The sequence below is a fragment of the Phaenicophaeus curvirostris genome, chromosome 2 (genome assembly GCF_032191515.1).
Source record: "Phaenicophaeus curvirostris isolate KB17595 chromosome 2, BPBGC_Pcur_1.0, whole genome shotgun sequence".
Classification (NCBI taxonomy): domain Eukaryota; kingdom Metazoa; phylum Chordata; class Aves; order Cuculiformes; family Cuculidae; genus Phaenicophaeus; species Phaenicophaeus curvirostris.
Window position 1 is genome coordinate 121,345,682 of NC_091393.1, and position 13,219 is coordinate 121,358,900.

Sequence of the window (13,219 nt, forward strand, 5' to 3'; positions counted from 1 at the left end):
TTCCTAATGTCCAGCCTAAACCTCCCCTGGTGGAGCTTGAGGCCATTCCCTCTTGTCCTGTCCCCTGTCACTTGGGAGAAGAGCCCAGCTCCCTCCTCTCCACAACCTCCTTTCAGGTAGTTGTAGAGAGCAATGAGGTCTCCCCTCAGCCTCCTCTTCTCCAGCTCTCTCAGCCGTTCCTCATAAGGCCTGTTCTCCAGCCCCTTCACCAGCTTTGTTGCTCTTCTCTGGACTCGCTCCAGAGCCTCAACATCCTTCTTGTGGTGAGGGGCCCAGAGCTGAACACAGGATTCGAGGAGCGGTCTCACCAGTGCCGAGTACAGAGGGAGAATAACCTCCCTGGACCTGCTGGTCACGCTGTTTCTGATCCAAGCCAAGATGCCATTGGCCTTCTTGGCCACCTGGGCCACTGCTGGCTCATGGTCAGTCGCTGTCAACCAACACCCCCAGGTCCCTCTCCTCCAGGCAGCTTTCTAGACAGACTTCTCCCAGTCTGTAGCTGCTCAGGGTTGTTGTGCCCCAAGTGCAGGACCCGGCATTTGGCCTTGTTAAACCTCATCCCATTGGACTCTGCCCAGCGGTCCAGCCTGTTCAGATCCCTTTGGAGCCTCCCGACCCTCCAGCAGATCGACGCTTCCACCCAGCTTAGTGTCGTCTGCAAACTTGCTCAGGGTGCACTCGATGCCTTCATCCAGGTCATTGATAAATAGTGAAAAAGGCCCCTCAGCACCTCATCCACCCTTCTTTTAAACACCTCCAGGGACGGTGACTCAACCCCCTCCCTGGGCAGCCTGTTCCAGTACCCTATGACCCCTTCCGTGAAGTATTTTTTCCTGAATTCAAGCCTGACCCTCCCCTGGGGGAGCTTGAGGCCGTTCCCTCTCGTCCTGTCCCCTGTCACTGGGGAGGACAGCCCAGCTCCCGCTGCCCCTCGAGCTCCCCTGGGTTCTGAAAGAAAAAAAATCATTTTTTATAAGTCACTAACCTATTATAACTTGGAATATTATGTCTAGTTTCTGTGATTTTTAGAATTAAAATATGCTGACACTTAGATAAAGAATTTTAACAGGGCCGTAGTCAAAAAAAAAGGAGGGGAAGAACGTGACTGTATCTGGTTAAGCCAGATAACGAGGCCTAACGGGAAGAGAAGACAACTGACCCCGAGATAAAAAGCACAAACAAAACACCCTGAGGAAGGGAACCGCAACTTGCAAAAGCTGCAAGGACAAGAACTTCGAGAAGGGGGAGAAGAATCGGCTGAGACCCGATGCGGCCGAGCTCCGCGCAGCAGGCGGGTCGCTCCCCCCCGGGTCTCTCCGAGCTCCGCGCAGCAGGACGGTCGCTGCCCCCCCCCCCCCAGTCCCGTACCTGCCGGTGCCGAGCGCGGGGCGCGGCGGGCGGCGCTGCATGGCGGGGCGGGAGCGCGGCCCCTCGCGGCTCCTTCCGTAGCCCGGACGGTGCCGCCCCGGCCGGCTGCGGAACGGCTCGCTGGGAGAGGCCCGGGCAGGAAAAGGGCTGGAAAAAGGGGGAGAAAAAAAAGAAACACCCGCGGCCGTAGTCGGCAGGATTCGAACCTGCGCGGGGAGACCCCAATGGATTTCTAGTCCATCGCCTTAACCACTCGGCCACGACTACCCCGGCGGCTGAGGGGCTTGGCACGAAACCCCACTAATTCCCCTTTTCTCGGTTCCTTTTCCCTTACAGGACCTTTTCCCCGTGACATCCCTGCGCCCGTCTCCTCAGGGCAGAGAGCTGGCACGGCTCTGCCTCACTCGGACGAGCATCGCCTTAACCGCTCCGACACGTGGCTCCTTCAGCACGAAAGCTCCGTTAATTCATCCTCACTCTGTTCCTTGCCCTTTACAGGACTAAAACATCCTCCCTGTAACATCCCTGTGCCCATTTCTCAGTGCGGATACCTCTTTGCCTCACTCCGCCATGGCTACAACTCTACAACTGCCTGAAAGGAGGTTGTGGAGAAGAGGGTGCTGGGCTCTTCTCCCAAGTGACAGGGGACAGGACGACAGGGAATGGCCTCAAGCTCCACCAGGGGAGGTTCAGGCTGGATATTAGGAAAAAAAAAATTACAGAAAGGGTCATTGGTCACTGGAACAGGCTGCCCAGGGAGGTGGTTGAGTCACCTTCCCTGGAGGTGTTTGAGGATGGGTGGACAAGGTGCTGAGGGTCATAGAATCATAGAATAACCAGGTTGGAAGAGACCCACCGGATCATCGAGTCCAACCATTCCTAGGAAACACTAAACCATGTCCCTCAGCACCTCGTCCACCCGTGCCTTAAACCCCTCCAGGGAAGGTGACTCAACCCCCTCCCTGGGCAGCCTCTGCCAGTGCCCAATGACCCTTTCTGTGAAAGAATTTTTCCTAAGGTGGTGACTATGTAGAGTGTGTTTTGTCAGCAAAAAAGTTGGACAAAAGTCAAACTTGAAAGAAGAAAATCGTAATATACTGATAGAGCTGTCTGCTGGAGCTGAGCAAAAATCTTGCCTTTTTCAGAAGCAATCTCCCAGAATATGTGGAGTTTGATTCCCATGTTGTTTTGGATCCTACATGGAAAATTTCTTCCACTGGACCCGTTTTGTTACTTATGTTTTTCTGGAAGAAAAGAGCACATTGATAAATGATCCAGGCTGTCAGGCATGGTGGCACTTGGTGTAGTTGATCATCAAGTGGAGACGTGCAGCAAATCCAGGAACCGATATCAGTAACAGTCATCACTAATAAAGTTATGATTTCCTACCAATATTTGAGTTGCACTCAGCTACTTCTGTCATCCTCATGGGTCTCCCTTGCCTCTGTTCATCTGTCTAGAAGTGAAGGAAAGAGGAAGAAACTCTGAAGTTTCAGGGCTCTTTTCTTTGGGCCTGCTGGCTTTTTTCCTGCCTTTTAATTCTCCGGTGCTGACTGGTTTGGGAGGTTGCTTGCCTTGCTTTAGTCCATTCTCCTCTCCTCTCAGGAATGGGTGACAAGTAATTAAGCTCAGTGGGAGGTTGAAGGAGCTTAATTTGTGTTCAACTCATCTGAGCATCGGGCAGTGTCTTGCTGACAGACCGTATCATCCTGAAAACCTAAACTAGTAGCCCCACAACACAGGGTAATGCAGAAGCCAGGTTTAAAATAAAGACTTTAAGGAGAGATAGTACAGCTAGTGTAGCTGTTTCATGAGTCAAGAGTCTACTTCAGTTTTTACCATCACCATCATCACAAATATTTTAGCTGTCATTATTTCATTGAAATAAAAGGGGAAATGTGATGAATTCTTCTCAGAAATCAAAACTTATCAACATATTTGCAATTGCAGTACAGTATCCTTATGAGTCTCATGGGTTTTGGGACACTTTTTGAACATCTGTTTCCAGTAACACAGTTCTGCCCACCTAGGAGCACCCACTGTGTAACCACTTCATGACCCACATCCTGAGCTGACTTCCGAAAAGCTTACTTGTCACATGGAAGCAGCACAGGTTTCCACGATATCTAGTGAGGGAAGAGGTTGGGATGATACCTTGTGCTCCATGTGTAAGCTCTTGTCTGACAAGGTGTGCATGCCCTGCGACCCTACAGTGCTCCCACACCACACCTCTGCCCTTCAGGGTCACAGGTCAAGAAGACTCTGCTTTAAACCACCTTCCAAAACCCCTTTCCCAGACACTCAGCACAGCTCCGTGGTGTGCGGATATTACGGACTCAATGCCTCAGACACCCAGGTCTGGGTGTTCGTCTCAGGGCGGATGAGCAGCAGCAGAGTTTGCCTCTGGACTGATGTTTCTGTCCACTAGAGAGCACTCAAATACAACCTAAAGTCCAGGGAGGGTTGCTGGTGCCAGCTGCAGACCACAGCTCCATCTCACCCTGTGAGAACCAACTGCCCAGCTCGTCTACCACAGTCAGTCCCACTGACTCCAGTCTAACCCTCAGTTCATGCTCAAAACTTCATTCTGGGACCAGTTATACTGAGATTTTTTACAGAGCTGAAGCTAGTCAGTGATATGACCAGATTTGCAGTTAGAACTGGTATTTATATTTACTTTTTATGGACAACTTTACTCCCAGTAGCTAAACTAAGAGCCTTTCACTCACTCATAAACCAGAGGAGTTTTCTCAGCCACCTGCAGCAATACAAAGAGGGTTGTGAAGGACTGAGTTTTAGATTTGCAGTTGGACTCAATAATCTTGAGCGTCTTTTCCAACCTAAATGATTCCAGGATTCTATGATTTTCTTGTAACTGGGAGTGGGATGAATAGAGAGAAGAAAGAAATGCCAAAGATTGGGAAGCAGCAGCCTACAGCTCCTGTCCTCAATGATCTCTGCCTGTATGAGCATAAATAGAGTAGTTCCTCAGATCAAGGAGAGGTGAAGGAACGGTCAATAGTTGCACAAGTTTCCAGGTAGACCCCCAAATACATTGCCAAGTTTTTCAAGTACACCTTTGCCACACGCCTGACCTAAGCTGTTGCCCAAGTACCTTGGTTTCCCTCAGTCCCACCAAATAAGCTCTGGAAGTGTTTATATCCATGCTAATTTATTTGGTTGGAGATAAACAAGAGCCCAAAGTCTGCTTGACTTTAGTGCTAACTCCTGGTTACTCGGGGATTGAACTAGATGACCTTCACGGTCCCTTCCAACCCAAACCATTCTATGATTCTATTCTATGATTGCCCATGTGAAATGCAGAGATGATGCCCTTTATGAAAATCTTGCCTGATGGAGTAAGAAAAGGCTGAGTTTCATGAAGCCCCAGCTCCTCCGTCGAACTACCCCTTCCAGCACAGTTTGAGCCAGTTCGGTTAGAGCTGGGCGGTTTTTATTCCTGGATTTCTTTTTTAAAATTAGGAAAATTTTCAGGGATGTTGTTGGAACAATTCCTCCATTTTATGAGTGATTCTGGACCTGACTGAAATGCTTCTAAATGGAAAAAATTCAACTTTTTGAATTAGCAAGAAAAAGAGAAGGGGGTAGGAAGTGAGAAGGCGTTAGTATGGGATTTTTTCAGCATCTCTGGATTGCTTTGTCTGTCTGTCACTCCATATGTCTGCCAACTTGTCTGTCTGCTCCCCACCTAATAACATTATAATAACCTGATGGACAATTTTAACCAATTGCAACAGAAAAAGTATTGGCTGGACAACTTTTAGGTCCTCCAATTATTGTAAAAACCTGGCAGCTGGATAGGTTAGAGGCCGACATTGGTGTCCCTCTAAGGGAAAGACTAAAACACGAGCTCAGCAGATACCTGTTTGGTTTGGCTTGCCAGCAGGGCCCACACTCCTTGAACACCTCCAGTGTGGGATGGGAGTATAAGGGAAGCACAATACAGATTGTATGGGTCTCATGTTGGTCTTGTGCTACATCTGCATCTCCAAACAGATGTCTCAGGTCTCTGGTGCATCTCAGTTTACAGTGTCTATGGGCAGGCAATAGAATGAGACCTAAATGATTGAATTTGTGACCGTAGAAGTAGATGTCACCATGCTGGTGCATAAAATACATATGTATTATTGCAGTAAATGAAAATCAAGTCAGTGTGACCTCTGGAGCGAAGAGTGATACACCTGATGTGTGTCCAGCAAATCCCACGTTTATATTGTAGATCAAGTGAAATGAATACATCCTAAATGGTCCCTTATTACAATCTTCCAAAAATGATGCTGTGTGAGCACTGGAGATTTTATAGAAATAGAGGATTGTCTTTCAGAAAGGCAAAGGAAAATACAGCTCTAGAGATAGATTTAGCTATATATGCTGCAATAGCATAGAACACCCTTTGGATATTTTTCTCATGAGCCGAGTTTTTTGCTTTCTGTATGGCAAGAAGAAACAACCATCATCCGGTGAGAGAAACAATCAGATTGAAGAGAATGGAAATGAAGTCTTCTTGAGGGACCACTTTGTTTTAGCTGGCTCTACAACCAGCTTTATCCATTCTCTTTTCATACGATGAGAGCCCTGCTGAAATCAGTCACTCAGAGTGCAAAGCTTGCTGCCATAAATCCCTTCTCCAGGAGATGGTGCTCCTGCCCTGGTTGTGATCCCTCCCTGCAAGCCTGGCCACTTTCCAGGACTCAAGATTTCTGCTGATGCTCTGTCGCACTGCAGCCACCCAGACCCTCTGCTGAGATGGGTCGGGCGGGCCCGGTGGGATGGTTTCTTCTCCTTTGAGCTCCTAGTGGTACTCAACAGCTGAAGGAGAAAGAGGCTCAGGGTGTGAAATGTCTACAGAAAAATGTTGGAAAAGGCAAGATGGAAAAGGAATTATGGGATTAAGAAGCAGAACCATCTGCAGGATCATACATCTTCTGGAGGCCAGAAGATATAGTGGTGGTGGTGGTAAAATGTAGTTTATGAGCGGCTCAATTTGCCCCATGGTCTAGGCTGGTCTCTGTGGCACCTTTCAGGTGAGAGACATCTCTCCTAACTGCCAGGTGTCCAGGCAAACAAAAGTTATACCTCCAACTACCTTGTGCTGTTTACTGCATTTAGGTGGCATGCAGCTACCTGTTGATTCCTGCTCAAGGTGATGCTCCCAAAATCAGTTCTTGAGGACAGGATTTTCTTTGCTAGACCCTTGTCATTGTGGAGTTATTGGGCTGACCTTGAGGACTTAGTAGTTTATGTCCATTTGTCTAGTCTACAGAAAGAACGGGATTAAGAGAACCAAAGTGAATGAGAGAGCAAAAATACTTGTCTGATGAGAAACGAACAATACTGAAGGATGGAGGAGGGGAACCTCATTTTCCTTCCATGATCATCGTGGTGAACAACTGCATCCAGAAAGTTAGAAGTGAGACAGAACTGGAGTTTGGTCACACTTTTTATTGGGGTAGAGAGGAAAGCCTTGGTTTTGGTAGGAAGAAATTCTCTGTCTCAAGTGGCAGAGAAGTGGGAATGACACGAGAGCCATGAGCAGTGCTGTCTGGGGAGGAAAGGGCAAAGGGCAGAGATGGAGGTCTCATGGGAATAGCTGAGAACAGAAAGGGTTGAGATGAAGTACTGTATGAATATTCCCTTTTGGACACTTTCTTAGGTGCTTGCCGGCAGACCTTCCCAAGCCAGGTCTCCCCTTCGGGACTGGGTGATACCTTTGAATCTGAGACGCCTACCCAAAGGGCCTGGGAGCTGAAGGGTGAGAAGTTAGGGGAAAAAACCCACAATGATCTGGGAGACAGATGAGAGAAAAAGGGCCTGAGTGAAAGTCAAAGGGTGAAATATGGAAGCACGGAGCAGAGCTTGAGGAGAACTGTAGGAAAGAACTTCCCCTGGTGACATGTCATATGGACAGCCAGGAGTGGGGAGGCAGCTGAAGTCTTTCTGCACAAGAAGACCAAAACCTCTGCAGCAGCTGTCTCAGCTGGGCTCTTCTGTCTGTAGGAATCATTTTCTGGAGGTTCAGCTCTCCCTGTAGTAAAAATTAATGGGAGGTAGGTGATTAGTTAGACTAAGAAAGAAGCCAAAATGAAGCAAGGTGAATCCCACCCTTTCCAAGCAGATGCTAGCCTAGACTACCATGGTGAGGACACTTGGGGTGAGTCATCATCCCGACTCTGCATCTGTGGCTTGGTGCCTTGACAAATCACCTGCTGACTCTGCACTTTTCAAAAAGCACAAAAATTGACTTGCAGTCTTCAGGTGGTTTCTGCCAGACCCTGTCAGCCAGATGCTGAATAGGACTGTTTTCCCTGAGGGGAATGGAGACTCTTATCCAAGAAACTTTTAAGTTTCCAGAAGGATTGAACTCTCAGCAAAGCATTTCCATAAGCCTCCCGTCCCTTAGCTGGAGTATAGTGTTCAAACAGAAAGTGATGGGAGGCAAGCACAGCTTTAGATTCCAGATGGCGGTGACGTAAGGTCTTTGGGACTGAAGAAAAGCAGCCCTATGGGGTCTTTGAGTCCATCTGATGTTTTGTGCATGGAGTTTGTACCTTGATTTGTCTTATCTTCCCTGGCTCTCCCTGTGCAGGCAACCAGGAAGAATTCAGGTTGGCTTCAGTGTAAGTTTTGGAAGGAGTTGCTGGAAGACTTGTAAAGAAAACGATGCTGTTGTTTGGTTACTTACTGAGTTGGCCTTGCCATCACTTATAGCCATCTCACTAGAAGATATTTGTAAAGTGAAGCCACAATCAGCTTCTCGTGTGGTCAATACATGAAAACATATTCTTCCAAATAAACACTAGCATCAATATTATGAGCACTCTGAACTTGAGCAAGAGTTGCAAATTTGGTTGAGCCCCACTGGCTTGGCTGATGGAAACAGCCACAAACACCTCTAGTTTTGAAGCGTGGAGGAGGGTTTGTCACTGCAGTGATGATGACAGAAAATCTGAACATCTGGGGAGATACAGGGCTGTGGGAACATGGCTATGACACTGGGTATATGGTTATTGTTTGAGGATTTCCTTTCTGCCTCCGTTTCCTCCTTTGAGAAGTGGTCTTCCACAGCGGATGGGGTTCTGGATAAATCAAATATCCCCTTCTTTCCTTTGCTGAAGAGCAATCTCTCTCTGGCAGGCAGGAGTCTGAGGCTGGAACGTTTCCCACAGCTGCAAAAGAGGATGGAGTCATGGTACTAGAGTCCACGCTGCCCAGGACTCAGCCTCACGCATGGCAATGAATTGATGCTCCACATACAAAGGTGCTGGACCACCGTGGGCTACAGTGGAGGATGAGCTGGGCAGTGCTGGGGACCAAAAGAGGGAGCAGAGGGAGGGAGACTGCAAAGCATGGGTCAAGCCCAAGTGTCAGCCAGGCAGAAATGATTCCTTCCTGATCCTGAAGGAATCAGCATCCCAAAAATGTCCCCAGTAAAAAAACCCAAACAAACAGGCTTAGTGAAGTGACTGCCCCTTCTTTCAAAAAGCCACCCAGAATATCCTTTTTGTGAACAAAGGAGAAAACCATGGTAGGGCGTGATGCAAACTGTAAGGGTGCAGGAATCAGGGTGGCATGCAACTAGTGGATTCATGCTATTCAGGACAAGTTTTTAAGAAAAAAATAGAGGCAAATTTGTCCCTTTATCTTCACTGAGGGTTCTAACCGACTTCTGGTTCATTTAATCCTTAGCAAACAGGGTGATGGGACAGTTTCAGAACTGTGTTTTTCTGCCTGTGCTGGAGGTACCCAGAGAATTTGTAAGTGTAAGAACAAAGAAAGAATGAGCAAGTAAGTAGGGCTGGAGCCAGCATCACTGTGCTGGTTGAGGGACACTGTGGGCAGGAGCACATTGCTGTACCCACAGCAATGGGGAGAGCCCTCAAGAGGAATAAGTCTATTTGCTGGTGAAGCTGAATGGACATAAAATCTCCCTCAGTTATAGGGGTGGTTTTTTCTGTATAAAGTTGGTAATTGAGTTGTAAAATAAAACTGCAGCTTTTCCTCTCCAGTTTCTGCTGCTGCAGCAGCGTGCTAATTTGATTTTGGAAGGAGGCTGGTAGAAGGTGGCTCTTTGCCAGTGTGAAGTTGTGCGCAAAAAGTTTGCACTGGGAGAGAAAGGAGCCCATCCTCGGAGCAGGGGAGGGCTGAGGGCAGGAGCTGCTGCACTGCTGTGCAAGTCTGGTGTGACTTAGAATCATAGACTCATAGAATCACCAGGTTGGAAAAGAACATCGGATCATCGAGTCCAACCGTTCCTATCAATCACTAACCCATGTCCCTCAGCACCTCATACACCCGTCCCTTAAACACCTCCAGGGAAGGTGACTCAACCACCTCCCTGAGCAGCCTGTTCCAGTGCCCTATGACCCTTTCCATGAAAATTTTTTTCCTAATGTTCAGTCTGAACCTCCCCTGGTGGAGCTTGAGGCCATTCCCTCTTGTCCTGTCCCCTGTCACTTGGGAGAAGAGGCCGGCACCCTCCTCTCTACAACCTCCTTTCAGGTAGTTGTAGAGAGCAATAAGGTCTCCCCTCAGCCTCCTCTTCTCCAGGCTAAACACCCCCAGCTCTCCCAGCCGCTCCTCATAAGGCCTGTTCTCCAGCCCCTTCACCAGCTTTGTCACTCAAGGGAAGGTCCTGCAGCTGGACCGGGCTGGTGGAATTTCAAGAAAGCCGTAAAGGGTTTAGATGAAGCTGCAATGGAGAACAGGTGGGAAACTCGGCACTCGTGGTTGTGTGGTTGCTGTGTGATTGAGAGGATGGGCTGTGGGATTTCATGTCTCCCCTCCAGCACAGCTGGTCAGGATTTGGGTGTTGGTCTCTTCTCTCAAGTGATAGGATGGGAAGGAATGGCCTCAAGCTGCACCAGGGAAGGTTCAGATTGGACATCAGGAAAAATTTCTTCACTGAAAGCATTCTCAGGCACTGGCAGAGGCTGCCTAGAGAGGTGGTTGAGTCACCATCCCTGGAGAGGTTTAAAAGACAGGTAGATGGATCGCTTAGGGATATGGCTAGTAGAGGACAGGTACGGTTGGCCTTGATGATCTCAGAAGTCTTTTCTAACCCAGTGATTCTATGATTCTGTAGCTCTATAATTGGCATCTTGGGTCTGTGTACTTGTGCATGTGTGTGTGCGTGTGCACCAGCTGGTGCAGGCACACGTGTCTGGTGTGTGCAGACGTGTTTGTGTCGCTGGGGGTTGTGTGGGTATGTGCGTACAGACAGTGAGGACAGCAATCTGGCTCTCATCACCCAGCAACACATGACTCCGCCGCAGGAGATTAGTGGCAGATAGGAATGGTTGAACTCGATGATCTAAGAGGTCTTTTCCAACCTGGTGATTCTATGATTCTAGGAGCAGCTGTGCAGGGGGACGAGCGTGGTGTGGTGTGAACCACTGTGGAGGAACCTATTGCTCATCCGTGCTGCCTTGCGCCATGCAGGGATTTGGCTCTCCTGCTCACACTGGGAGCTGAGGACTGGTCCAGAGATGAAAAAGTTGGGGAGGGGGGAAAGAAAAAAACAGAGAGCACAGCCTGGCTGTCTTGTTGCACCAATGTAATCTTAATACCTAAAAGATACACAGAGAAGATGCAGTGACAGTTCCAGTCCCTGGGAATTTGGCAAAGCCTGGGGTTCTTCACATGTGGCAGGGACACACACTCCGACACCCAGGAGGATGTACCTGCGTACAGATGTGGCTAGCTTGGAGCAGGGTTCACACTCATCATTTTTGTACTTTCACTCTTTCCCATAAAAGTGGCTGCTGAAGATGAATCCAAGCAGGAGGCTCCAGAAACAGTTGCGAGAAGCCCAGAGATATATGGATGGACTTGTCTGCCCATTTTCTAAAGCCTCGCAGTCCCATCTCACCAATCCATCCTTCCATCCTTCCATCCTTCCATCCTTCCATCCTTCCACTGACTGTTTTGCTCCCTTTCCTCGGCAGCACTGGGAAGGGGGCTCTGCTGTACCCTGTCGCACCAGAGGAGCAAGGAGCTCCACTCTGGGGCGTGGGTCCAGAGGTGGGATTGGCAGGTGCAGGGCAATCTTTCAGCCTTCCCATTTTCAGGAAAGGCCACCCCAAATGCTTATCCCTGCTGCTGCCTGCCCGTGAGGGCACCCAGAAGGAGTCCAAGCAACCTGTCCCAGAGGGTAGAGGGGTGCCAGGGGGTGGAAGGTCTTGTTGGATGCTTTCTTAAAGTAACATTTAGCATCTGAACAGCATTTAATAAGGGTCTGATGGAAGAAAAGCAGTTAACAAAGCCTTCCTCTGCCTCCTGCCCCAGCTGGGTGAGGGCTCCCTGTGGTCACTGTGGGTGGTGCCAACGGGATTGTGCAAGACCCTGTGCAAACCACACAAAGGGTGTAAATGCTGTGCAAGCCTTGAAAACACTGTTGAAGCCACCCAAATGCTGTGCAAAGGCTGTACACGCTGTAAGTTGGAGAGGGGAAGATTTAGACTAGACATTAGGACATTCTAGACATGTCTAGACTAGACATTAGACATTCTTCACAATGAGGGTGGTGAGGCATTGGAACAGGTTGCCCAGGGAAGTTGAGGCTGTCCCATCCCTGGAGGTGTCCAAGGCCAGGTTGGATGGGCCTTGGAGCAGCTTGGTCCAGTGGGAGATGCCCCTGCCCATGGTTAGCGGAGTTGGAATTAGGTGATCTTTAAGGTCCCTTCCAACCCAAACCGTTCTATTATTCTATGAAACATCACACAAGGGCTGTGCAAGTACCGTGTGAACCATTCGACCCATGCAAATGCCACTCAAGCTATTTGAGGTGTGCAAATGGCTTTGGGCCAGGACATCCCACAAGGCGTGAGACGAGGGTTTCTCGGGATGTTGTGATGGGAGCTGCCACCGTTGCTTCATGCTGTGTGGTGTGGTGTGGAGAGGAGGGAGCTGGCCTCTTCTCCCAAGTGACAGGGGACAGGACAAGAGGGAATGGCCTCAAGCTCTGCCAGGGGAGGTTCAGGCTCGACATAAGGATAAAATTTTTCACAGAAAGGGTCATTGGGCACTGGCAGAGGCTGCCCAGGGAGGTGTTTGAGTCACCTTCCCTGGAGGTGTTTAAGGCACGGGTGGATGAGGCGCTGAGGGACATGGTTTAGAGATTGATGGGAATGGTTGGATTTGATGATCCGGTGGGTCTCCTCCAACCTGGTGATTCTATGATTCTATGTGTACATCTCAAGCAAAGCTGCTGGTTGGTATTAGAAACCCTCTCATGATACTGTGACAAAGCACCTGTAAAATCACAGGAGAAAGAAATTTGAGAGGCTGCAGTAACAAATGCTTGTGTGAAGCAATTGTTTGGGGGGGGAGGAGAGAGGAGAAAAAAAAGTGTTTGTTTTGGCGAAACACCTACATTCCTTCAAATAAATCATCGCAGCACTTGTTTTTGTATTTGTGGAGAAATCGCAACAGACATAACCAGGGACTTAAGAGACTTGAAATAACATCCTAGTAAATACCCCACTTTGTTATTTTAATCGAGACCCAAGGAAACATCTGATTTTTACCAAGGAAACCCTCTATGCAAGGGAAAACATTAGCCCACAGCCCGGCCGCAGCTTTGTTTTGCTCTGGTGCTGGTCTCCAGAGGCAGAATTACAAGGGCTGGTGGAGGAGCAGAGCAGCATGGACCTCCGGTACCAGCCTCGTGGGCACTGATGTGCCTCCAGTATGGGGCAGGGATGCCCGTCCAAAATGTAGATGGGGCTTCTGCAAGGGTTTAGGGCTGGGGACTGCGCATGAGTTTGGGGATGGGGATGAGGATTGGGTTTGGGCTTGAGGATGAGGCTTCCACAAGGATTTGGGGATGAGG

At 49.0% G+C, this 13,219-nt stretch overlaps 1 protein-coding gene and 1 non-coding gene across 2 annotated transcripts in view; both read right to left on the minus strand.

Moving 5' to 3' along the window:
• Window positions 1-1,444, minus strand: part of HS1BP3 (HCLS1 binding protein 3) — a 48,367-nt gene extending 46,923 nt beyond the window's left edge. The window contains exon 1 of the mRNA XM_069850712.1: window positions 1,369-1,444. Coding sequence (XP_069706813.1) covers window positions 1,369-1,409 — 41 coding nt within the window. The 5' untranslated portion in view covers window positions 1,410-1,444. The remainder of the gene's footprint in view (window positions 1-1,368) is intronic.
• A 109-nt stretch (window positions 1,445-1,553) lies between these two features.
• Window positions 1,554-1,635, minus strand: TRNAS-AGA (transfer RNA serine (anticodon AGA)). Its single transcript has one exon. It is a non-coding gene; the product is annotated as a tRNA-Ser (tRNA).
• Between the last annotated feature and the right edge of the window lie 11,584 nt (window positions 1,636-13,219).